Raw genomic sequence first — 26,731 nt, 5'->3', positions numbered from 1 at the left:
TTGATGTACTGAAACTCTTATGAGGGAATTAGGTTCCACATTACAATGATCAAACATTCGTATGACTGCATGTACCATGTCCCCTTACTGTGACAGTTTGGTAAATACTGTACATGCACCGTTTCTACAACTATTGTTCAAATACAACCATTATTTAAAAAAACATATTTAAAAAACAGTACATCACAGCAGGCAATTTTATTTGTAACAAGAATATGGTTTGTTATTGACTATCAATACAGCAGTCAAACATATAGAAGGTGAGGATATTAACTGTATACATGAAAGATATTATAAATAGTATAATAATTATAATGCATTATTAAATATTAGCAATAACAACATTAATAATATTAACAATAGTCTCAGGTTGTCTTGGTGTAGCACTACAGGGAGTCTACTAACATGTACCATGATTTGAGAACCAAGGTATCAAATTTTGAGCCCCAATCGTGTTGGCAAAGTTGACAAATTCTTTTTAAATGTACTTATTTGGTTTTTAGTTTTACATTATTTCCCCCCCTCCTGGTCAGACAGCATAAATGCAGGACAGTGTGATCAGTTATTGCGAAGGCGTCTTTGGGCTGAAAGAGCAGAAATTGGCTAAATTGAAAAATGGCTTCTGCTGCCACGGCACGGGCCTAATAACGACGGCATATCCGCACTTCACTGCTCCCCGGCAACCTCACCATAAGAAGGAAATGAGGCCGGTGACATGAAACCTCGTGAGGCTGCTTTGACGGTGTTTGCCAGCTGTGTCAGAATAAGAAAAAGGGGACGTGTAATCCGACTGGGAATACCACGTTAATTCATCCCCGGGCTTAGACTACTGCACCTGGGAACTCTCTGTTGAAACGCTGCAGTGAATTTGTGAAATTAATTTTCTTGTACTGGCTCGTGTTCTCATTTTCAAAGTCACTGCTTCAGACACTGGCGTACGCATCTACGTATTCCCTCAAAGACGCAGATTTACACACGTGCTTTGTACCTCTTGTTGGCGACAATGGGCACCCTCCAGCCTTTGACCTGACTCAGCTCGGTATCGGACACGTCAATCTGCAGCGGCAGTCGTGGGACCCAGACTGTCAGCTGCAGTTGGGTGTGCAGGTACAGGTAGGAAAAATTCACCAGCAGGGACTGACGACCCCTCATCTCCTTCCCATTCACCAGCACGGCATCACAGGCAGGGGAAACCTGAGTGGAGCGAATAGAAAGAGATTATTGTCAAAATGACACATAAGGCTGTATTTTGGGGATCCACTTTGTGCTTTCTGTCAATTTTCTGGAGCTGTGTTGATCATTTTATCACCATGTCCTGAAAATAACAACTGATTTATTGTGCAGAAGTGGTTGTTTTAAATTCAGTGAGGCTGGGCACATTGTCAGCACATTACTATTTAAAGGTAGTAACGTGACATCGTGCTTGTGACCAAATAACAAAATCCACATAGCACAGTAAATTTTATAGACATGCAAGTGCACAATGTTAATGCATGGCATGGTGGATGGATTCAGTAGTGGAAGGGAAGGGAACAGTGGTATACTGAAATTGTCAGGGGCGGAAGGCAGTGAAAAGGACCAAAACGAACAACACAGGGATTTAATAATAAATAGACTGGGTACAGAGACCCTCACACAGACAAAACATAAATACACAAAACAAGGTAAAAGACGAGGTATCGAACGAAGACAGAACATGGCAAGGGCACATGTATACACTTGACAACTGGTGCACACAACCAGGAGCTCAGGAACACAACACAAACATGAAAATGTCCGGAAAGTGAGCAAATTTTCACTTTCCTTGGTCGAACACTGAATGCCAAATGTGACATTCTAAATGTTTTATTACATTTTATACCAAAAACACACATCGATTAATTAAGATAGAATGGACCGTTGTTTTTTCACTTTATGTTATGGATGACATCACTGAAATACAGACAATAGAGTCATTCCTTCGGGTTACTTATGTCTACTTCTGCTTTATGTTTACTGTCTCAAATACTCGAATGGTGTATCTAATAATATGGATGAGTTTTTTTTTCCGTTACTGCAATATGCTTTACTTTAATATGCACTGAATAAAATCTCCGAAGAATAGGGCAACCCCTAAGCACACTGAGCAGGTACAGGACTCAGATTAAGCCCATAAGTGGATTACTCATGCAAAAGCAGCCCTTTCATGTGTCTGTAATTGTTTTATTGCTGACAGCTGCTGCAGGTGTATTTTAAGGGCCGTTTCAACTTTTTAATGCCTAAATTGAAAGGCCTGAAGGCCACAACAAAACTAAGAAGGAGCATTTGAACCTGTGTGTGTGTGTGTGTGTGTGTGTGTGTGTATTTGTGACTCAGCACGCTTGTTTTGACAGTACTCTGTTTAAGGAAACTCACAGGGCATCCGGGCTGCCAGAATCTTCCTCCCTCTGCTTCTCATCTTTGAAATGTGTGAGAAGCTTTGTGGATATTTGTGTTACGTCCAAAAAAGAACAAAGCGAAACCATCTGATTTCTCTGTCCACACTGTCCATTTAATGACTCAAGACATCCCTGACTGTCACAGCGTGGTGTGTGTGTGTGTGTGTGTGTGTGTGTGTGTGTGAAAGCCCTTTCTGTTATCTCCGGGAGAAGCTAATGAAAGCGTGCACAGACACACACAAAAAAAAACAAAGCAGAAATGGCGTTTGCATTCCCCACTGCTGGACTGAATAGCGCAGAGAGACACATTGTGAAGGACACTCTTTCACTCTAAGGTTAAGTAGCATCTGCATGAAATAAAGTTAGGTGTGTTTCTACACAATCACAACTCCCTCTGATATACTACAGCAGTCTTCAAGGTTACCAAAGCCGAGCAATGCAAAGAGTGAACTTAAGAATGAAAATGTATATTTACTGCATTATTCCTACTGTACCACAGTTAGCCCTGACTGACTGAATATGGTGACAAAAAAATAATCCAATATAATGCAGCTGTTGCCATTGCTGCTAAGCAACATCAGGTAGCTTTCAGAAAGATAATATGGCCAATGGAAAAATAAAAACCTCCCATATATTGCAAAAAGATTTTTATGAGGTGGCAATTACAATTTCTCTAAACTGCAATGCAAACACATTCTTTGATATTCTATGCTACATGCAGCATTATGTCTGGATAAAGGAGGGTAATGAGCTTTTCTTAATTCTGTAATTACTGCAAAAAGTACAGTGGGTCATCATAAAGTCCTGAATCCACAGTTTCTCTGTGTAATTGGGGACTATAGCCTGAAATTTGACAGCCTGAAATTTGACAGATCCCTTTTCTTTATATAAAAATGGGCACTCACTTGCATCTGACTGTAGAGACACGACTTCGAAAAGTTCAGAGATGCCGTGTTTCATCATCTGACTCAGTAAATAAGTGATCAAGTCTTTCAGGCTTTGTGATATTGGGTAGCATGTCATTCAGCCAGTCAAATTGTAAAGTGGATGGACGGATGGACAGAGTTAGGGTTGGGGTGGCATGTGGTAATAAAGTAATATAAAGTAATTACCAATAACACTGGCATTTTTTTTCCTCCAATAACACTTAATAATCTAACATGTTTGATGAAGCCAAAATTTTATTGACAGTGTTGTCACAAGCTAGCGTCACGAGTACAACAGAGACTGATAACTGTTCACTGTACATAAAGTAATAAAAGAATGTGTCAATTCCCCAAAAAATGTCTGGAACGGGTCGGCACCTCCATAAAGCCTTGTGATATGAAGTTTGGCTGAACTGAATGTTAAGGGTACAGTAAATGATTATAATGAAAAAAGTGAAGATCAAACCAAAAGCAAACTAAAACAGGGAGTGGTCCAAACAATAAATTAAAGTGAAGGACTTGCACCTTCAGGTCTGCTCTGTTTCAGACGTTCTCTCTTTGTCTTTTCATGCTTTGGCCACTGTTGCACAGAAACTGCCTTCTTCACACTGGTTGAGTACCTGGTGAACCAACAAACGTGAGTCATCGTTTCTATCTTCTTCTGTCTGTTTTGTATTCATTTTACGATACAGATTGGGTTCGATGTCGACTCATCCTGTAAGTACGCTACTGTATCCTACTTTGGAGTCTGGTTTTAGCGCCGCCTCTGCCAGCCAATGTCAAGTCAAGGTGAGGCATTTCCAGGACAAGGGTGGAGAAGGAAGGATAAGCACCATGCAGTAATAGCTGTAGGGCTGCTGGGATGGAGAATGACAGGATGGATGGCAATCATCACCCAGACATGTAGATTGTTTCCATTTTAAGAACAATATTGCTCCATGAATGAGGATGAGGATAATAACGCCACATCTCATCATCTTTTTTCCACAGTCCCAGACTGGGAAAGGAAGGGCATCGGGCCGGTGGGTTCAACCCTCATATCTGTTTAGCAGGGAGTTTTACTGTCGCTGATGGCCTGCAGTCTCACAGTCCCACACTCGGAACTGTGAATGTGTCACACTTTTGTAACTCTAGCACTGGGTCAAGTAAGGGTCAGTGTCTCTCTCTCTCTCTCTCTGTGTGTGTGTGGGGGTGAGTCAGTGCATAGAGCAAGGACTGGTCCACAGCTCTCAAAGAAACTCCAGTGTTTTCCTGATTAGAGTGCTGAGAGCTGGAGAAGGACTCTCTACTCTGTGTGTGTATGTGTGTGAGTGTGTGCATCTGTGTGTTTGGTTGTGTGTGCTTCTGAACCCATTGTTTCACGCACAGTGAGAAGCAAATTTCTCCAATGACACACACAGATGGTCTGAACCCCACAGCAGAGGCACCACACCCTCACACACTGTGTCACAGTGAGCCAGAGCACATATTCACACACACACACACACACACACACACACACACACACACACACACACACAAATATCTCCTACACATATTCTGCAAAACAAGGGCACCACCATAAACTGATGAATGGAAGTGACTTTGACATGAATCGAGGTGTTCCTTGGTATGTTTGATAAAGATCAGAGTGAAGCTAAAATGGAAGCTGAAAAGTGGCGGCCAATCAGGCATCGCTTGCACTCGTTTTTTATAGTTAGTTGAGTAAGGAGAATGATAAATAAATAATTTCACCCACAGATATTTAGTTTATTTGAAGACAATAGGGAGAAGGTAGGCATTTAAAATAAAATAATTAAATCAAATAAGTCAGTATGTCCGACTTAAATTATGTAATATAGATGATGAAATGTGCAACTACCAATCTGGCATCTAGTTCACTAAAAAAAAGAAGGGATAATGATCCACCCAGTACTTTCTTCTTCACTAGCTTTCATGATCCGGTTCGGAAGGGACAACTCCGGGTCTGGAATTCCGAGTTTCCTGATTGTCCTCACCTGCGTATGATAAAGCTGCCCTGCCCTTTGTTCACTGTAGGGTCATAAAGAAGAAATTGAAGTGATTGTCACTTGTGATACACAGCAGCACAGCACACGGTGCATGCAGTGAAATGTGCATTTAACCCATCACCCTTAGTGAGGAGTGGGCAGCCATGACAGGTGCCCGGGGAGCAGTGTGTGGGGACGGTGCTTTCCTCAGTGGCACCTCAGTGAGATTCGAACCAGCAACCTTCTGAACCACTAGGCCATGATGTTTCCACCATCCTGTTCACCATATAATAAACCCCTGTTTCGTGACGTTGTGCGTATGCATCCTTGTTCCTCACCACGTCCCGCCAACGTGACACTAATAATGTGGAAGGTGTGGAAGCTACGTCTTCTGGTATCAACAAGTAAGAGGACATACGAGGAGAGATATGAGAACGGTGTGGCAAATGACGGCTAGTGCAGCTGCTGCAACAGAAATAAACCAGAAAAGATGTAAAGAATGACTTATCATGACAGTCAAATCACTGAATGGAGACATTTTTCACAACGGTGATTTATCGACAATACAAAAATATGACTAACGGAAATGTGACGACTGAAAGGTGAAGATATAAAAACAAGAAAACACACTCACACCCAGATAGATACAGTCATACGAGGGTGTGCAAATACGAGTACACAGCAAGTGTACAAGATTCCAGATTTGACTTGACAGTGCAACTGACAGCACGAGTTTGATAAGGTCTATCTGCCAGGATTCATCTGCATTTCAAACACCAAACAAGCCATTACACATCATTTCCTGCCGTGACCATTCTCTCTTCTGCCTCTTTCTCTGGCATTGTGGCGCAATGTCTCTCGCTCAGTCTCTCTCTCTCTCTCTCGGAGTGATGGAGCAGGTGTTCGTTCAGCAGGAGCTGGGATATCAAAGGTACTTTTCCCGGGATTCAGTGTTGAGAGGCATCTGTCGTCTCGGCCTGTCAAGGGCCCCGGGGTGGAGAAAAAAAAAGTGCGTCTGAATGGCGGTGATGGAGAAAAGAAGTGACGAACGCGTTTAACACTTTCAAATCTCTCTGCCGTGATAATTATACCATCTTGTCATCTAAATAAAAAAAAAAATTAAAAAAACACATAGCGACTACAACAAAATCACGCCAACGAGCAGAACATGGATTGTGTTAAATGTGCATCTTTACAAGGCAATCAGATTGCAGAGATTGCACGGCGACTTTTCTGGATGATGGTATAATTTCAGGCAGCTGTGGAGGGCAGCGTAAACACACTCCCCCTTGTCAGCGCCAAACAGCTGAGCCATGGCTTTGATGACACTGAAAAATTGGTTTAATCTCTGTCTCTGTTTTAAAGGGATGGCGGAAAATGGGGATTGCGGCGCAAGGTTCCCATGCGCAGAGCAGAGGCCAGGCAGCTGTCTCCACAAAAGCAAGCCAAAAAGCCGAAAATGATGTCTCAACAGGAGCCGAGGCGAGGGCTACAATCTCGCTCCTGGAGGGGCCAATGCATAAATTGTTGGGGCTGCTTCAGATGTTTCAGACAATGTGCCAACACCTGCATGGAGGCAGTATCAGCTTCACCTCACTTTTTGGTGGTTCTGGTAGAAGACTATGACTAAGACATCGTGCATGTGCATCTTTAAAAGGACTTTTTATAAAGTATATGCTGTTATCATGCTGTCATCATTGCACTACAGCTAGTGCAATAAATACTTATTTATCTGTTAAATTTAATTTTTGATGAAATTTTCTGTTCCATCACTCTTCATCAGCAATATAGTCTAGGCAGGAACTAGTCACATGAGTGGGAATTTCAATATATAAACTATAAACTAACTAGTTGCACATTTGCAACGAATTAACCATAAATAATCACAATTAAAACTGACTATAATGTCTGGAAAAAAACATCATGGCAACACAGCAATTGCTCCTGAGTTTGAGCACCTCAGCAGCCATCTGTCCATTTGAAAATAATGTAATTAATAATGTAATGCTCTTCACCATCCATCTTCATCTTCATGTAGTGACTGTCTCTGGCCAGGATTCATTTTGCATCCATGTAGGATCTCCTCTTATGGGGTAAACTAAACACATGAATTGCATTCATTTATTAATGTGTTGAATATTTATAAATTAATCACAACCATTTACATGTTGATTTTGACAGTCATATTAATATGATATTATCAACCCCAGAATTCCTCCAGTTAAACAAAAATGGCAGGTAATAACAGTGGAAATATTTTAAATGACAGTACTGTTATTTTATTATTTTCCTCAGAAAAATGATCACAAAAAAGATTAAATGCTCCTCCAGTAGCATTATAATTTAAATACACAGAAAGGTTTCCTTAAATTTGAGAATCTAATGGACTTAAGCCATCAAAATGTGTCAATTTAACATTGTTCTGATCTCCTGAATCAAATATGATTGAATGTAGAAAAGTAAAACCTGTTAAACCCTGGGCTCAGTAACAAGGTCTGTTAGAATAATTTTGTAATTATATTAAAATCAACACTTCCGCGGATATATTAAGATATTTGTTGTTTTACTAAATGAAGGTGGAACACAGAGGGGAAAATAGGCCTCAATCTGGTCTCCTGCTTCTCTGTTATCCACATTAGCATAATTGGAACAATATCTTGTTTAATGATAACTTCTTGTGTTGGACTTTGGGTCAAGATTCTGCCCGCAAGGTGGACATGCAGCATGCATATAGCGGTTATTTAAACCATTTGACAGACAGCGAGCAGCGCTGTCCAAGCAGAGAGACGGCGTATCAGTAAACTCCATCTGCAGCATGAAACATTAATGTCATACGGCGAGCAGGTGTCAGTGTTCATTATTCTTTTTTATTTTTCCTGTTGAACACCACCACCATGATCTCACTCTCTCACACCGAGTGCAAATGTTAATGTACAGCTGATGGTCCATTTGCAGCAAAGTGGAAATATGGATGGACAAGGACATTTGGCTGAAGAAACAAATGAAACGCATCATTTATAGATCTCACACAATGTGGAGTTTATGTGATGAATGGTTTAAAAATTCATGGGCCACTATTTTCAAAGCCCAGCACCACATGCTACCCTTTCTGTTGGTGTCTCATCCAGAAGAGAGGAGTTAAACTATGTGCCAAATCATTTTTATTGACTCTGAGTATTTCATTTTTGTGTCTTTTTTTGATTATTGTACTTGTTTTAAAGGATTCATTCTGGTCGGTCCTCCATGTCTGAAGACAGGGTCATGTCATTTCCCATGTCACTTTTTGTCAACCCCATTCCTGTGCTGGTTAGTCGTGTAGTTTGTAGTTTGAACTGTCCAGCGATCCATTGAATATGTGGTTGTGTACTCTGAACTGAGCCGTTAAGCTGGGAGAGAAAGCAGCATTGTCTTCTTCGCTTGCTTTCATTTCTGATAATGTGGAAAATGTGGAAGCTACGTCTTATTTGCTCCTGTCGCAGGGCTATTAAAATGACGCCAGCCTTGCATGCATATACACATACATCGGGTAACACACACAAAACTCCCCTAAACTCAAGCACTACCAAGTCTCCTCTGGTGTGATAAATCTCTGCTTATTCAGCTGACAATGCAAAACGCCACCGCCGAGACCAATCATTTCACAAGCCCCGGCATCAAATTACGTGGAAAACTTGGCACTTGCTTTTTGCATGGGTGGAGGTGGAGATGGAAGACACCAGAGACGGAAGGCAGAGGAGGCAGAAAAATGCTCCTGAGAACAGTGAAACGTCAACTGCCAAGGCAGGTGGATCCATTTTCTCGATAGCAGCGGACGAAGCTAACACAGCAGATAAGACCGTCTTTAAGGAGCGACTTTCTTTCCCCTTTTGTGCCGGAGAAGAGTCGTCCTTGTTATTCCTCTCCAGGCGGTTCTGCTACTCCAGAGCAGGTACTTACTCAAGGGCACCAGGTTCCTGTCCAGGGTCCAACGGTTGTATAATCTCCACACTTGTTTTGGAGCAAAAAAAAAAAAAAAAACTTTTCCCACCAGTGAGCAGCCCGTGCAGGCTACAAATCAAACAATAAAGTGAAACAGTCGCCAATTTACCACCACGCCTCTGCCTGCCAAGCTGAGTGCATGGCCCAATTGAATTTGAATTTAAAAGGGCTCACCCCCCTGTGGAAGATACATTTAAATTTGCTGCCTTAAATGTGACATCGCCCCAGGCTGGAGGCTCCCAGGGCAGAAATGGGAGCTTTTCTGGGGGACGGCAAACTTTCTTCATCTGTTTAAGATTCCATCTGTCAATCATTCCCCAAAGGAACCCATTGGACAAATCACCGGCAGGCACTCATATCTCATACCATTAGCACATCCAGTTGAACAGCATCAGCATCGGCATCAGCAACTCTCCCGAGCCCCTTGTGAAATTCTTGTCTGGGATGTAAATCTGCTGTTGTAAAATCATGCCGCTAATAATATCGTCCGTCACCTTGCATTTACCGACTATGGCTAAATTGTTCCCTAATGCCCAATTTTTGTTAGGTGCCGAGAGATAAAAGGAAGGATAAAAGTTTAGTAAGGGATCATCTACCACTATTACTATTGTTTTTACCTAAAGTATGGTGACAAAACGACAGATTAAACTCAGATAAAACTTTGTGGGACACTTTTTATTTCCATTATTATTGTTTGGGTGCCCCTAGGACACTGCAATCATGTTATTGTGACTGATCACCTTTATTTTATGATGAACTTGTCCTTTCTGGTGTCTTTCGGGATGACAGTTCCACTGTCCTCAGGAAATAAGTGTCGCCAAATGGTAGATTTGAGCAAAAATTATGCAAATCATTCATCTGATCTCAGCCAATCTCAATTTAAAGATTTCAAGAAGAAATATCTGCCGTCCAACCCTCTAGCAGAGCAACAGAGACAGGAAAAATATTAGTCCATCATTAATCTAAATTAAAATCATTAAATATCTCTAATATGCTATTTATCTTACTTTATTATATCTCAGAAAATATTGATGTTTAAACAAAGATGAAGCAGAACCTTGAAAATGGGAATTTGTCTATAGGGATGCATTCTGGGTCCTTTTGGAAAATTGGAAGTATTTGCATAGGTATATAAGTCAAGAGTGCCCTAAATGTGTCTTATATTATTACCTGCAGAATTCGCCATTCCTGTGTGTGTGTCCAATGAGCACATAGCACTTCCCACAAATAAGGCCAACAGCGTGTCGCAGAAAACCAGGAAAACAGCAATAACCCACGCCGCATACCACACCCGCGATTCCATAAAAGGTTCCATGGGCAGGAGCTTTGTAGAAATCTGATGGAGCTTACACATGAAGCGGGATGGCCGCGGTGGCTCCCCCAGCATGACAAGCGGCAGCCGTCCCCCGTTCCACTTTTCTCACCGCCTGTTTATTCATTTCTATCCCTGCGTCGCAGCGCACAGGCGCACAGCCGGGGACCAGACTGTAAGCTGCGAGGGAGAGACGGCGCCAGGTGTTTTCTTCCGCTTTCTTAGAAGAAAAAAAAAAAAGGAGAGCGCCCCGAGTTGTTTTTTAACGACTATAAAAAGTCGTTCACAGTTTTTCTCATCTCAGTGATGAAATTTGGCCAATCGGACTGAAGGGTTCACAGCGGCATTTTTACCCAGAGCACGTTTCAACTGTACATGGCTGGTACAGTGGGCCGATTTGCATTCTTCTCACGCCTGCGAGCCCTCTTATGTATTTATCACAGTCACGCCTCCAGTACTCGCAGGCTTCAGAAACAACCTCGTTGTCCGCGGTGTCGGAAGTTGAGGTGACGGACTGCGGAGGGGCACATTAACTCCGACTTGTTACGGCAGGCCATGGACCATCGGGTGTGAATGACGGTGAGCTAATGCCCAGTAGATGAGTCCTAATGGCTTATTCTCTGAGGCACATGGGAGTAGGGGGGATTTCGACGGGACCGGGAGAAACGACAGTCTTCCCAGAGGAGAGGTGACTATGGAAGGTCGGGTCAGTAGTAAGACCCTCCCTGCCCACCGGCGGATCATTTGTTGAGTTACAGTCAAGTGAGCTGGAGTGTGTCCATTAGTGGAACTGATGTCCATCAGGGGAGGCTTTTAATGAGCGCCACAATGAGGACATTCGGACTGCTCTTAAAGGGGATGTGTTCACGCCGGAAAGTAATTACACCGTAATTAGATATTGATTAGTGACATGGATGTTTATAGAGGTTGTAAGAGACTATAGTTGGCCAGTTGAGATCTCACCTTCACAGGGTTTCAATGTCACCAATATCCGGTATTAACAAATAAGCAAACTAATAATAAAATATCAACTTACCAAAGAACTTGAAAAAGACATGGTAACAGCACACCAAAGCTTGACCCTGCTCTTTAAACTATACCTTCCCAGAAGACGGAAGGTAGAAGTAGAAAGAACTGTACCATAGTAATGACCAGGCACTGGGCATCTTGAGATGTCCAGTTTGCTTATTTATTAATCTTGAAATGCCCAGTGACTTTGTGAGATTGTTTAACATCAATACGAGTTTCCCTGGCCTGTTCATGGTCCTGCAGTGGCTAGAAAAGGCAGTATGTATAAAGAGTGCTTTGGACATTCTGCTCAGATGGTCGGATCTGGAATTTGTCCCATTGTGTCATCATAAACGGAAAGGTTACCTCCCCTGTCTCATGCTTTGTCTGCCCAGAGAATTTCCCACCCCGCCTCTAAAAAAGCATTGCCTTTGCTCGGTGATTGGATGTAAAAATGACCACAAATGTATTTTTTAGTTCCAGTGGGTTCCAGTGGGTATAATAAACCAGTGGGCTCATTTAATTTTTTTCTAGAAAAACGCTGACACGACTTCCTGTTTGCGGCAACTTCCTGTTTGACGAATGCCCCCTCAACTTCTATAGGCCACTCTCCTCCTCGTCCCGCCTGTCTCCTCCTCATTTGCATTTAAAGCTACAGACACCAAAACGGCATGTCCTGGGGAAATCTCATTGTGACTCTAAAAGTGGCTATAAATCTGCACCAAGGCTGATTTCGGATAAAGACTTCAGATGTAGTATTTGGGGACCACTAAGACCGATGTAAAAGCAAAAAAAAAAAAAAAAGTGTTTAATGTCAGGGGACCTTTAAGACACAGCATCAACATACAGCATCAGAAATGCTTAGATGGGGTGAAAAACTGCCGAGGTTTTTCACTTCACCTGCTGATAAGCCAATAACCACTAATAATGGTTCGTACATCATCTATCATCCAGCAGACAAAAACGGCTCAAACCACAAAGCTACATCAACATCAACTATAATCACATGTTGGAGATCATTGCAAACAGGGATGTGGAGGCCGAGGGGGGTGCCAGACAAGCCTAAGTCCATTAAGAGTTCCACTCTAGGGGATGAGCGGTATGGGTGTTGCTGAGTGGTTCGATAATCCACTTAGCTATTCATTCACTTTGTTGTCGTGGGTGGGGACAAACTCCAGAAAAAAAAGTGCTAATCTGGTGAAGCCTTATTCGTTTAGCAGTTGAGGGACTGTCACGTCCTGTCTGCCTAAAACACTAGCCTGAAAGGACACTTTCAATCACAGCGCAAGGCGTGTCAAACCCAGCACCCTCTTTATCAAATCATTACAGAAACAAAAAAAAGGAGAAAGAATAATAAGGTTAAAAAAATCAATTTGCCGAGCCTTTTGTTTTGTGGGAACCCCCCCATTTCCTCTCCCAGACTCCCAGCCCTATCTTGGTCGCCGTCAAATTCAATTACAGCGGACATTACTGAGGGAATCTTTACAAGAGCCAATTAAGGCTGTAACCCCACCATAACGAGGAGTTAATGCTCTGGTCTTAAACAGTGGATTTAAATGGTAAGCCGCCCCCCCCCGGATCCTGGCACCGATACATTTATTTGTTTTATCAAGTCATCACCCCAAGCCATGAGGCCGCTTACTAATGAACCTTTCTTCTCTGGACGGCCCTCCACGAATCAAAGGTAGAGTTGAAGTGCTGAAGCCGAGATATTACGCACAATGCTTTAATGCTGACCTGTGCACAGCGCCTCATCGCTGTCCGTAACTTCATATCTTGGGTTTTGCGGATATACTGGGTTTTATTATCTATGGATATTGGTCTGCACATTCACTCCAGCCCTGTTTACCAGTATCCCAGACAGTTTCATTGTAAAGGCATGACTAACTAAGACCGATTTTTCACTGACTTCTCTGGTAGGATAAGTGGCTAGATTAAAAAAAAATTACTTTTTCACTATGGCCCACTGCAAACAGCACAACGTGTACTTCAATAGTTTTACAACAGCAAACAATCCCTGCAGAGCTCGCAGAATCATCAAAGGACAAATTCTGGTTTTTGCAAAAAAAAAAAGAATGGTCTTCTTTCTCGGTTTTATGCAAATTAATGTCATGCCAATACTCCAAAAACATTCAATACAATTTCACTTAGTAGGAATGCAATGGTAAAATGGACAATGGTACAACTTTTGACTTGTTCTTGCTCTAGACACCCTCTCTTAATTTTGACATGGTACTAGGTCTCGTACTGGACTCTGCGTAGGTGGCTTCACTTTCATCAATGAAGGGCCACCCAAAGAGAAGAAGACTCTCAGATTCAACTGAAGGATCGTGTAGCACCACTACCCAGACATTCCTGTTCTTATGGATCAAGCTTCTCCAGAATGAGGCTGAAGAAGGGGTTTGGTGCTCTGCCAGGTATAACTGGGCATTCCTAGTTAAGGAGAATCTGTGTCAGCCCTCCCTGTCATGCTGCTGCGGTTGTGTGTTTTTGGGCTGTCATGAAGCCTGCTTAGAGTTGTCAGAGAGGTTACGTGGAGGTCGGCTCGTAACATCTCCTCAACAGCCGAGGCCGACAGGTAAGCTTTGTTCAATTTTCCTCCCACCGTGTTGTTGTGTAGTAACAAATATATTTTCCTCCCTGGTGTTTTATCTTGGCTGACAACGGCATGAGTGCAGAGCCCAGTGCTTATGTTAATATCACGTTTTGTTGTTGTACTTTATATTAGTGGTCGGCCATACAGCCATACAGTATTGATTAAATTTAAACAGCATCTCTCTGCTTGTAGCTGGAAATTGCTTCAGTATTGAATCTGTCTGAGGCTTCTGCGGGTGGCACAGAGCCAAGGCAATATCAGCTTTAGGTTCCTCATGAAGCAGATATATATTTTAGATACACATATGGATATTTTACTATCAATGATACATATTGCTAAATACTCTACAAACTCTGTCTATAGCAGTATATGATTTTATCGTTCTGAGCAAGTGCTGCTTATTATCGGTAAGATAACCTCATTGGCCAATTTATTACTATTTATTACTATTTTGCAGCACACATGCAGTAACCAGTCAATGGTCAGCCTCTGACCAAAGGACACAATGACATCAGATTCATTTTTGGAGAATCCTCAACACAACAGTGAAAGAGCACCGTTGGTGGCTACAGAGCTGTCCAATAACACCATCGGTCAGCAGCCATACTGTGCAGCCAAAGATGATCACAGATTAAGGGTTGGAACTAAAACTCTCCATGACAAAGGCTGAAATGTAGTCTCTGCAAGACGACTGCTCACCTTCACCACATCTTCATCCGTGGAGCTGCATCTTATGGAGTTGACCACATCCCTGATTGTACCGTCCTGCTCCACGCTCACAACCTTCACCGGCACAGACACGCGCCGCCCCGTCAGGATGTCAGTGTTCAGGATCTCTGTGTCCTGGTGGAAAGAGACGAGGCAGAGTGTGTTGCAGTTGCTCACGTTCAAAAATAGATTGATGTGTGGCAGTTTCGTGTACAGGGCAGAGATACAGTGCAATTATAGACACCTTTTATATTCTACGTGCATTTGTACATAGGACTGAGGTTAGGGTTAAGAGAAATTAAGAAAATCGTATTTTATTAAAGTATTCAACCCAGCCACTTGGTGCCGGCCCCAAGCCCGGGTAGAGGGGGAGTGTTGCATCAGGAAGGGCATCCAGCGTAAAAGTTTTGCCATGTCAATTGTGCGGACAGCAAGACTGGACCAAGACCAATGCTCTAAATGAGGTGTTTTGTGCCTACCCTGTAAAAAGCATGGGGCAAATAAAAAACGAAATGATCATTTAACACTTGTGTGTTTTTACACTGTTGTGACACCAGTCAAGGGGATGGTGTACAGTGTAGTGTAGCATCACTGAAAATGTGTTCAAAAATGATCTAAAGTGAAGGTATTACTAGAAAAATTTAAATGTACATTTTTATTGGTAACCAATGAAAAGGGGCCCACAGAGATGATCACCACACAGGGGTTAATTATTATTATTTTTATTATGTCTCATAGAAAGCTAGGTTTCCTTTAGTGCTTTTTCATTAACTGTTTCTAAATGATGATTTTCATCCACCTGGATGAAGCTGAAGTTAGAATTTATACAGTATATGTGCTCTACTGAAACAGAGTAGAATAGGCAAAGAGAGACTTGCCACAATCTGATCTTCCCAGCAGAATATGGAATGAGGCGCCTTATTAGGTTATTTAGATACATATTAATTTCAGTATTTACTGCATAAATATTTAACATATGAATACTTCCCCAGGGAGGCCACACATCCCCCGGCTTTATCAGACTGCATCACAGGCAGCCGCTGGCAGGGGAGAGCTGGGCTGAATTGACATTTTAACTTTATGAAAAAGACTGGTAATTGCTCTGAGGGGGAGGTCAGTCTGGGCGGCCCTCGTCAGCCATATCCATGGCAGAAATGAGCCCCATTTACAGTGGCAGACACAGCACAACAGAAACACACAAAAGGGGAGCGTATACTCAGCCAGATATTCTTTAGTGCGTCATGAAAATCTATATTCTTAATATGATTAATTTGAAATTGTCTTTAATTTTAACAAAGAAACAGGCTACTATGCATTATAAAAAGATGATGAACTCTAGAAAAGAAAGTCCAGACAGAGCAATAAAGCAGAAGACAGTAGGGAAGACCGAGCAGAAAGAGACCAACAGATGGAGAGAAAGACCAGAAAGACTAAATCAGGGTGAGTCACAGACAGAATTGTGTAAGTTTGGGTCTGCTGTGTAGACCAGACTATACCACAACTCCGTACAACCATCTGCACTAAGTACAAGTTGCCAAAATGCAGTGCAGTATCAAGTGGTTCAAACTCAAGAGCTCCGCCCGACTAAACTCAGACCCCGAGCTCAGCTGATCTTAAGGATACATTTATTCACCAACAATTACTTAAATGAGAATAATTTAATTTATAATAACATTTTATTGCATTCAAATATGACTTCACATTAATGGGAGTATCACCTGTCATGTCTCATCATTCATCATACCCATACATATCATGATGTCATTGAAAAGAACATCTGCAGCCAACTAAATGAATTAGTTTTGTACTCATAAGAAGAAGTCATTTCAACAGTACTACCATTAATTTAGGTATCATGCTCTCAGGAGTTTCATGTTCATCCTGTGTTATTATGTTTCTTGATTGTTTTCACCTGTGTCTGCCTGTATAAAGCTGCCCTGGTTGTGTCTGTTTGCCATTGGGTAGTCATTTGGTGGTGATGTGTGCTCCATGTAATAAACCCCTGTCTCGTGACGTCGTGCGTATGCGTCCTCCTTCCTCGCCATGTGCAGCCATCGTGACACACATGGATAAGTCTTCTACCAACATGTGCATCTGTTCTTCCTTGGGGCAGTGATGTCCTAGCGGTTAAGGAAGCGGACCCATAATCAAAAGGCTGTGGAATTGAATCCCGAGCCTCAGAGGTGCCACTGTGCAAAGTACCATGCTTTGCTCAGTGGAACCTCAGTGGCACCTTGGCGGTTCGTGATTCGAACCCACAACCTTCTGATTATGGGTCCACTGCCTTACCATCTATTTTATATTATAGTAGACTATGCAACAGTATTTACAGTACATTTACTGAGAACTGTCCTATATGTTTTTTTTATAACTGCATTGACATGACATGAAACTGTGCTTGTTTACTTAAGATTAATATACTGGTCCATCCTTACCATGTGTGTATGTATGTATTTCCTGTTTATAGACATAAAGGTCTTAAGTATTATATTCCATCTAATATTTGATATTGGCAGCATTGCATGGACATGGTTATGCCAGTACAGCTCATTCATCTGATGAAGTGGTAGAGTGAGAGAGGGAGAGAGAGCCAGGGGCAAGAGAGTGGAGGGGTTTATAAGTACCTTTCTAGATTTTAATTTATATGTGACCTTTATTTAATCAGCACGGTACAGAGAGCAGCCAAGGCTGTTTCCTCGTCACTGCTGTGGTGCTGGTGGCCCCCCAGCTGAGGACCACTGGCTGCACGTCAAGGCCCTTCTGCAGCGTCCCGTTATTACACCGCATGCCACCCACATAATTAGGTTCCTCAATCTCATTTCCATGGCTGGCCCAGGGATATGGGCCCCGTCTGTGGGCTGCACTGATTGGGTCTGTAAGCCCCGGGGCCAGAAAACCCAAACTGGCCTCTCGGGAGTCTTATAGCTACGACTGCTGAGTGACAAAAAAAAAATAATAATAATAATAAAGTGATCTGAGGTCAGTCAGGGTAGGCAGGCACAGATCCGTAGTGACGCAGAATTCAAAACCGATCAGGACATTGCAGCGCGTCATCAAATGGATCACTTGGGGTCCTCTAGACCCTTAATGTTTATTTATTCATTCATTTACTTTTACCATGGTGCGTGTCTGTTAGTGATAGCAGACATTGATACAGTGCAGAATATTATGTGGTTCCTGGAAGCTATTGTACAATTTGTAGAAAACAGATAAGAGAAGAAAAATTGATAGTGAGTGAGCATTAATTTTTTCCCCAGGCGAAAGCAAAGAAAAGCAAAGGATTTTCAAGGCTATTATGAACTCTACACTACATTACCCTGACCAAGATGTTATCTCTGGCATGGTCTAATAAGAAAACAGTTTACTCTGGGCATAAAGCACACAACTAATTCATACTATTATATTTTGGGCTGGGACATACGATGGTGCGGTGGCCTCCAAGTGTGTGCAGTTTACATGCTCTCCCCTTCTCCCACCTACTGCCAGGTAACAGGATCATCAACCTTATTGAGTCGATCGATTCAATTGACAGATTCGCTGCTCAAGCCTCCAGGCCATGGTGTTAGTAGTTGTAAGGTGGGAAATTCAAAAAGTGGAACCCCTGACCAACTCGCCATTTAAGAGCGCTGGTTTGTATTGACCAGTCTATTGAATAAAAGTCAACTACATTCTGCAACTGTACTGGGAGGTAATGAGCAAAAACGACAAACCGTGCCCAAAGCTGTGCTTAAGGGTAAAGTGTGCAATCATTTTATGCTGTTTCAAAGACAGAGAGAGAAAACATTTCAGGACAAGTGTCGGCCAATGAACCACTGTGTGGCATTACAATTAATGTATTCATCAGTGTATCCAAGGTCCTTCCCTCGTCCATCCATTCACCTACTCATCCTCAGCTGTGTAGGATGTTTAAGATGCATACAAGAGCTGAACTTTGAAATATCACAATCAACATAGCTAAGAAAAAGGGTGAAAAAAGGCCTTTGAACCAGAAGACCCGGGTTCGAATCCCACTTACTGCCCTTGTGTCCCTGAGCAAGACACTTAACCCTAAGCTGCTCCAGGGGGGGACTGTCCCTGTAAATACTGATTGTAAGTTGCCCTGGATAAGGGCGTCTGATAAATGCTGTAAATGAAATGAAATGATAAATGTAAATGAAAAACAGGAGTAGCCGGAAACAGAACCTACAGAAACCAGAACTTTGGACCACTGTTCAGTCATGATAAGTTGGAGGACTAAGTGAAGTGAATTAAAATGTCAGTCAGATTCAACCCAATAGCCAAAATAATCCCACATTTTGCAAAGAGTTGATCATGATAAATTCTTACGGCTGAGTTCCACTGTGAACTGTAGTGGGTGTGGCATGGTACTGGCTCCGATTAAATCTTTTCATCTGGTCATGCCTGATTTCCAAGTGTCTCAACACAGCAGGCGCATCGTGGTCACACATTCACTGTACATCTTCTACGTTATGTAGGGATGGCCTCTGGGTAGGATGAATTTCACGTCCATGTCACAGGAAGTCAAATAATGCATTTATTATATTTATCAATAATGAATGGCCTGGTTCTAAATGCATTAAAATGTAGATAACTCTACATCATATCTCTGATAGATAAATAAATAACTAAATAAACACGTGCATATTTTGCAGCTATTTTTTGCGGATTTACAACAGAAAAGGTCAGGTCTCAGCTCAGGAAATCAAAATCAAAGGTGCTGTCCTTGTTCAATTACCGATCATATTTGCATGAATCTGTAAAAAATTGTTTGACTGCAGCAAACAATAAACAGGGGAAAGCAAAAAAGACATGTCAGAAACGTTGGAAGCCGTACCAACCACATCGCAGTGATATGAACCTGTTCCCTTCTGACTCTAGTCTGAAAAGAAAGAAATCAACATTTAAGAAACGAAAAAATGAACAATAACAGCACTAACGTTAATCCCTTTAAAACAATTCCCGCTATGTGTTTCACACTCCAGAGGGGAAAAGAGACCTTCCGATGTCTCCTGGAGAGGAAGGAAAGTATTTCACGCTTGTCCTGGTGTATTATTAAGTGCCCTGTCAAATGGTGTGCATTGTGCAATCTTCAAAAGCGCAGGCCTGTTGTTTGAGGGATTTGGATTCAGATAATGCTGTGTGACTGGTCACCTGCCTGCAACTAATGCATTCTGGGAGTGCCACTGTGTGCTGTAGCTAATGGAAGCGCGACTTCTTTGCAGACCCTGACGGAATCTCTCCAACAGCAGTATTTGTTGTTGCTGTTTTTATTGTTCTCCCATTTGCAACTGTAAAGTTAGCCCAGTGTATTTTTAGGTAAATGTCCTCCGTCCTTCCAGGAGGGTGAGATTAGACAAGCCTGCCACATCTTTTCTGCCCATGGATCTTGGGTGTCACAACTCTCTTGGTGGCCAATTAAAATCCGGTAAAAAAAAAAAATCCCCAACTCTGTCATCTATCAGAAGTTTCAGTCACTTTATCCCACTAATGTACTATTTATACCCAAATGTATTCAGTGCTATTGCATTCTTTCGGGATTTAAGTTCAACCCTAATCTCCCCACCACCCACTGAAAATCCATGAAAGTCTTTATACGTGACATCATGGCTGCAGAAGGATGGTAGATTATGACACTACAGGTTACAGATTAAAAGCCCTATTTTCAAAATGCTATAATAGACACTGCGTGTGGGCTGGGTTCCCAAAAGTCAGTCTGTCTTCAGGATGTAATAGGACAAAAGGCTGCTTGCAAGTTATCGGCAAATAGTTGGCCTTTTTGGTGTAATTTGTAATTTGTAAAGTGTAATTTTTTCTGACACCCAGAAGACGAACTTTTTTGATGTTTTGATTTATGATTTTTACAAAATATGTTTAAAATGGGAGGAGTGAACAACAATCATTCTCATGCACCCTAACTCCTCATTTTGGACAATTTCAAACTTTTCACCCCCCCTCAACACATCACATATGCAAAGTAGCACAAGCAGTGTTGCAATATACATTGCAGTTTCAACCCAAAATTCAAACAAACTGCAAAATCAATCTGATTTTACTGATAATATTTGGCAGACTTAGAAGAAAAATCGTATTCACATCTGCCCACTCCAGCCGACACTCTTTACACGCTTGATCTCTGGAGGATCTCAGGACTGGATCTGGAAGAGTCTGGATCTCGGGACCACAACGACTATCAAACCAAACATGCAGACAGCTCTTATCAGCCCTTTAATTCAAGAAATGCAATCTAGGGAATCCTATGTTCATAAACGTTCATGTGTTACAAAGGTCTTGGCCCCTCGGTGGTGGAATGAACTCCCCCTCGAGGTCAGAACAGCTCAGTCACTGACCACTTCAAACGGCAGCTCAGGACCTTCCTCTTTAAAGAATATTTAGATTAACTTGTAACTTTCTTATTGTCGAACTTGTGTACAGGATCTACAACAGAGTGAATAAAAAGATTGTATTCATAGATGAGGGTCCTAATGAACCAGAACTGATCACTTCATCCATGGTAACTTGAAAGCACGTTGTAAGTCGCTCTGGATAAGGGCGTCTGTAAATGTAAATGTGGTAACCCCCAAAAATGTTTCTACTGCAGTGCAGCCAAAGCATAATGAATGTAAGTTAAATTTTGAGCAGCCTGTTGCATCATCTTCATAACCTCTTCAATATCAATAGCTAATGACAGAAATGGAATATGCTGCATTGTATTATAACGTAATATTTTCATATGACAAACGACTTTGCAGACGCCAGACATATTGCCTGTTGTTCTGCTGGGTGCTAAAAGCTCAGATGGGACACTAGTGGCCTGTCCCTGCACCGGCCTGCTCGCAGAAATTGGGGATTTTATTTGTTCGCTCTCTAAAGCCCCGAGGCTTCAATCCTGTGCATCTTATTTCCACTAACAGTTTGTTTCCACAGTCTGTTTTGCCACAGTCCAGTGCATGGCTGCAATTTAGACACTTGTGCCATTTATTTAGAAGTCATTTGTTTTATGCGTGCACACATTCCCACAGTAGCAGCGCATTAGCAGCTTGACAATAAGGGAATATTACAGAAATCCTGTTGACACATGGGCCATATTTGGGCTTGCCATTGGAGCAGGGCACCATTAAGGAATTGCAGTAGCCTTCGCTTGTCCAAACACGGGCCCGCTGTCATGGTGGGATTTAGTGAGAGTTTGCTACTTTAATTTGGAGAGGAAGCAGGAAATACTGGCTGTTTTGGGATAAAGACAGGGACGGACATCCCTGAAAATAAAGTTTAAATCAGCTCTATAAATACTACACCATGGTAGTGTATGGATGCCGCACTTTCGGCCAACATCATCGGTTAATTTCAGATTCCAAAGCTACAGAGACCAAATCCAACCCTGATCCGCGGACCTATTTTGTGTGCTTGCTGGCTGCCTGTAATCCAATTATCCAAAAAACGGTGGCTTCTGTTGGGAAGAGGAGTTCGAATCCGTCTTCCGGTCGCATCCGTCCGCCGTAATCCTTTATGTTTTTACATCTCCTATATCCATGCAGGGTGGACCAGTCTAATGACCGTGCTGAAGAGCGATGAGGCCTGGCTACAAAGAGTAAGTAATGGTCAGAATTAAACCAAGCTTGGCTCAAACACCGCAAATTTCAATGGTAACATGCAAATCAATATGGCTACATCATACAATATAGGGTTACAGCATCTGAAACTAAATGAGCCTGCGGAGAACATTTACAATAAACATCCACCGTCCACATCCTGGATGATTTAAACCCCATCCTGTCAATACAATACAAAAAAATAATACCCTTTCTCCACAACTTTCCCATGAAATTCCAAATCCTGTCTCCTCCCTTCCTCCTGCATCTTCCTTTGAAATCTGATTGGCTTCCATTCACAAATGTCCCCGAGATCCGACTGTTCTGTCAGGTACAGTACTGTTAGCAGTAGACAGTAATAAGTACTACGCAGACCCGGGAAAAGAACGCTCATGCTGTCACACTGTCCATTCGATATCACAGACGGCCCAGGAGGACAGACACCAAACAGGCAACCAAACAGGCTGTCATTTTCACAAATGTGTGATCGCGGCTATGACCCACATCTCCTCAGGACACCACAGGAGTTTGAAACAGAATAATGAAGGACGACTGCTCGGTTACATTTACAAATAGCTGTTATAAAAAATGAGAATTGGTGCATTTCTGCATAGCACAAACACAAAAAACTACACAGAACAGCCCGTCACCATTGTATTTTTGTATGACTGCTGTTGCCTGACAGAATTCAGACACATACAGACGCCATCTTCCCCCCTCCCAACTGTTTGATGCATAATTATTCTGAAAAGAAGCATTTTCAAAGGTCTACAGCACCTGTCACGCTTTACTCTCTCCTTCTGATGCAACTGGTAATATATTAAGGGGAAATCGGAAAACATTGTGACATAAAGATCTGTTATCTAAGCCTATTGTACTACATTTCTCAACGACGGCCAGTATATCAAAGCAACAATGAAGTGCCGATAAAAATGGCGGACACGCATAGCAACCCAGCACGCAGCCCCGTACCTCAGAGGAGTCTCCCACAGCAGTCAATAAGGGACGGGCGCAAATTTAAACTGGAATCCCTGAACGATCGGAACATAATCACTCCTGTGCCGGCGTCCTGTGGGAGCCGGGGACACAGCAGTCGGGGGACGAGAGAAGGCCCACAGCAGAGGCCGAGCCCGGCTCGGAGGACGGAAATGCTGAGCCGGGGAGAGTCGGTGAAGACAAAGCACCGCAAGCGCCAGAATCACTGCTGATGCGGTGCGGTGTTAGGGCCGGGGACAACCCAAGCTGAATGGGGTCCTAAGAAGAATTTAATGTGACCCCCCTCTCTCTCTCTCTCGGTATGCTGCTTAAATATTACTGGTGCTTGATCATTTAAATACACCAGAAAGCTTACGCACAAATGCCGTAAATGTAATAAAAAAAAAATCATGGACATTTCAAAACAAATATTAATATATAATATATAATATATAAAACAAATATAAAAATATTACTTTCTCAAAATATTAAGATAAACCATTATATCAAAACCATCATTTTTATTATTAGTAACATGAGTATTCAAGACAAGGCTTGTGTAACAACTGTGTCACCATTTCTGTGGTAATCCCATGATTATAGAGTTGCCACATGTTCTTAAAAAGAGCAGAATCGGCATGTTTTTACCTATTTAAGCATGTGTCCCATTTATAATCAATGAAAGCAGCATCTTCCCATCCACATTATGTATAAGAACAATGCTGGATTGATTTGTTGGCGTCTAAGGCGCAAGTGATGTAACTACTGATCGGTCTGTAAGTCGCTCTGGTTAAGGGCGTCTGATAAATTTCGTAAATGTAAGTCTGACATGCAGGAAGCGGAGGGAGGAGAGTAGGTAAGAAACGTCAGTGGCTTCTTCAGTACACGCTACTGAAATGTAAGTGGCTGTAAAAGTGAAGGCGTGAGTGGGAGGATTCAAATTCGTGGCTTGAAACCATTCTAGCTGTCCATTATTTTTCAGTATGAAACATGGCAACCCATGCAGAAATCATTTCTACTCCTGTTTTTAGCCTATGGATAAGGTCATAGTGTTTGAGTAAGTTTGGTAAATTTGGTTATGAAAAATAAAAAAATTGAAAATTATAAAATTGTACTACCTTTTATATTTAAGGAGAAAGTGATTGATTTGTCATTGTGACAAATCAATCAGAAGGTTGCCGGTACAAATCCCGATTTGCCAAGGTGCCACTGAGCGAAGCACCGTCCCCACACACTGCTACCCGGGTGCCTGTCATGGCTGCCCACTGCTCACCAAGGGTGATGGTTAAAAGCAGAGGACACATTTCGTCGTGTGCACCATGTGTTGTGCTGCAGTGTTTCACAATGACAATCACTTCACTTTCAGTGTGTTTTGATCAAGGGGACCTCACTGGCACCTTGGCTGTTCGGGAATCCCGCAACGAGTCTGCTTCCTTACCCACTAGGCCACCACTGACCAAATTATAATTCATTTTTATACTTCCGATTTTAAAATCAAGATGTCTTGACATTTCAAGCACTCGTGGATGCCCTCTGGTGGTGTGGAAGACCGAAGCCGCTTATGCCCTGGGGCCATTTTTTTCACCCCTACTTAAAACTGTAGTCCAAAAAAATCAGTACGTATTTGTTTACCTCACGTACAAAAAACTCTATGCCTAAATTAAACTTATATTATAGTAACTACACATTTTACTTCTTTTCTGTATACAGAGTGTTGCTAGGTTGCCACTTTAGTGAGTTACCAGTAATGTGTAGAATTACAAACATTTTTAATGAATGCAAAAATGCAGAAATCACCCATCAGTGCTGATGAGAGATGCTACACTGGTCATGATGCTGTAACCAACCAATTGCATTGGCAGTTAATAAGGCAATGTTAGATATCATAGATATCATAGGTATATAGTAAATATCATAACACCTAAAACTCCTTTTTTTGATTGATAGTTGTACAATATGCCACATTGCCCAATTTTGACTGTCTCGTGTCCTAATTCTTAACATGCCAGTCCAGCATGGTAACCACCTCTAGGTTTTACAAAATGGCAATCAGAAAATTGAGCTCCTCAAAAACTCTCCTCAACAAGCAATTTTAGGACTAAAAGCTCCTCCTTTGAACGTGAACTGATCACAGCGCAGCACATGGCGCACACAGAGGAAGAGTGTGGGGATGGTATCCCGCTCAAGGGTACCTCAGCGGCACCTTGATGGTTCAGGATTCAAACCCACAAACCTTCGGGTCCGCATCATCATGCTGAATCTGCATCTTGTACATCAAGCCCTGGTTTATTGGCAAAATAATGTTAATTAATAAAGAAAAGGAATGGCATGTACAAACGAGAAGTTGGCGGTCTCGTCTTTACACCGTGCACTTTAAATGTTCATCTCCCACATCCCGCCTTGACATGCACTATCCGGTTCGGATACACCAAAGTGTTGTGCCATGGTGATTGAAAGTAACTTACAGCATAGCCTTGTGCAAACACTAATATAAAATGGACCCTAACTAAACCTCCTCAAATGGCTGACTACTTGCTAAATATGGTGTTGAACTGGACTTCACCGTAACCCAGATTCTGCCTTTGGGCTAATTGGGAATCCATCATGCCACAGAATCCGATACTGTCTTGTTAAAACCAGAACCAATCGAGTCGCATCCAGTCCAATAAAGGCTGTGGTTTTTACATCAGCTCATCCGGAATTACTCAGGTCCTTTTCAAAAAGCAAACATTTAGTGAGACTCACATCATCCACAATGTCCAAGACATCGCGTAACAAGGTGCAATTACGCCTCGGTACGACAAGAGCTTGTACAGGCAATAGGGTCAGTGAGCCGAGCGAGTGCCATTACAAAATAATCATGCTGGAAGTCCTCGCACCCATTCCATTCATTACCGGCGCGGCGCAATTAAAATAACTGGGGTGTGTGGAAATCGCTCTCCGGGACACACATTAAAATTACAGCTACGCAAATTAAAAACAAGCCCGGCCGCCGCCGCCGCCGCCGCCCGAGCTTGCTAACCGGGTTTTTTTTTTATTCTAACGATATAGCGACATTATATCCGTAGATGGAAAATAATTGCTGATTAAATAACGCCATCGTAGCTTTGTGGTGGACGGTCAGACTACCCTGCTCAGGTCAGACAGGGGGGTGTCCTGAAGATTTCAGACGGGCCACCGTGGGGACGCTCTTCACATCAATGTTTCAGGCCGCCTTCTAATCTCCCCAACGAGAGC

General features: G+C 42.3%; 1 protein-coding gene across 2 annotated transcripts in view; it reads right to left on the bottom strand.

Moving 5' to 3' along the window:
* The window catches only part of LOC114799894 (transmembrane protein 132C), a 169,702-nt gene that overhangs the window by 8,990 nt on the left and 133,981 nt on the right, over positions 1 to 26,731 (bottom strand). For both annotated transcript variants that reach the window (XM_028996817.1, XM_028996818.1), the window contains exons 5-6: positions 14,925 to 15,068; positions 989 to 1,194 (exon numbers count right to left, since the gene is read on the bottom strand). In XM_028996817.1, the coding sequence (XP_028852650.1) occupies positions 989 to 1,194; positions 14,925 to 15,068 (350 nt within the window). The remainder of the gene's footprint in view (positions 1 to 988; positions 1,195 to 14,924; positions 15,069 to 26,731) is intronic.

This window comes from Denticeps clupeoides, chromosome 11 (genome assembly GCF_900700375.1).
Source record: "Denticeps clupeoides chromosome 11, fDenClu1.1, whole genome shotgun sequence".
In the NCBI taxonomy this organism is placed as follows: Eukaryota; Metazoa; Chordata; class Actinopteri; order Clupeiformes; family Denticipitidae; genus Denticeps; species Denticeps clupeoides.
This window is presented reverse-complemented; position numbering and strand designations above follow the sequence as displayed.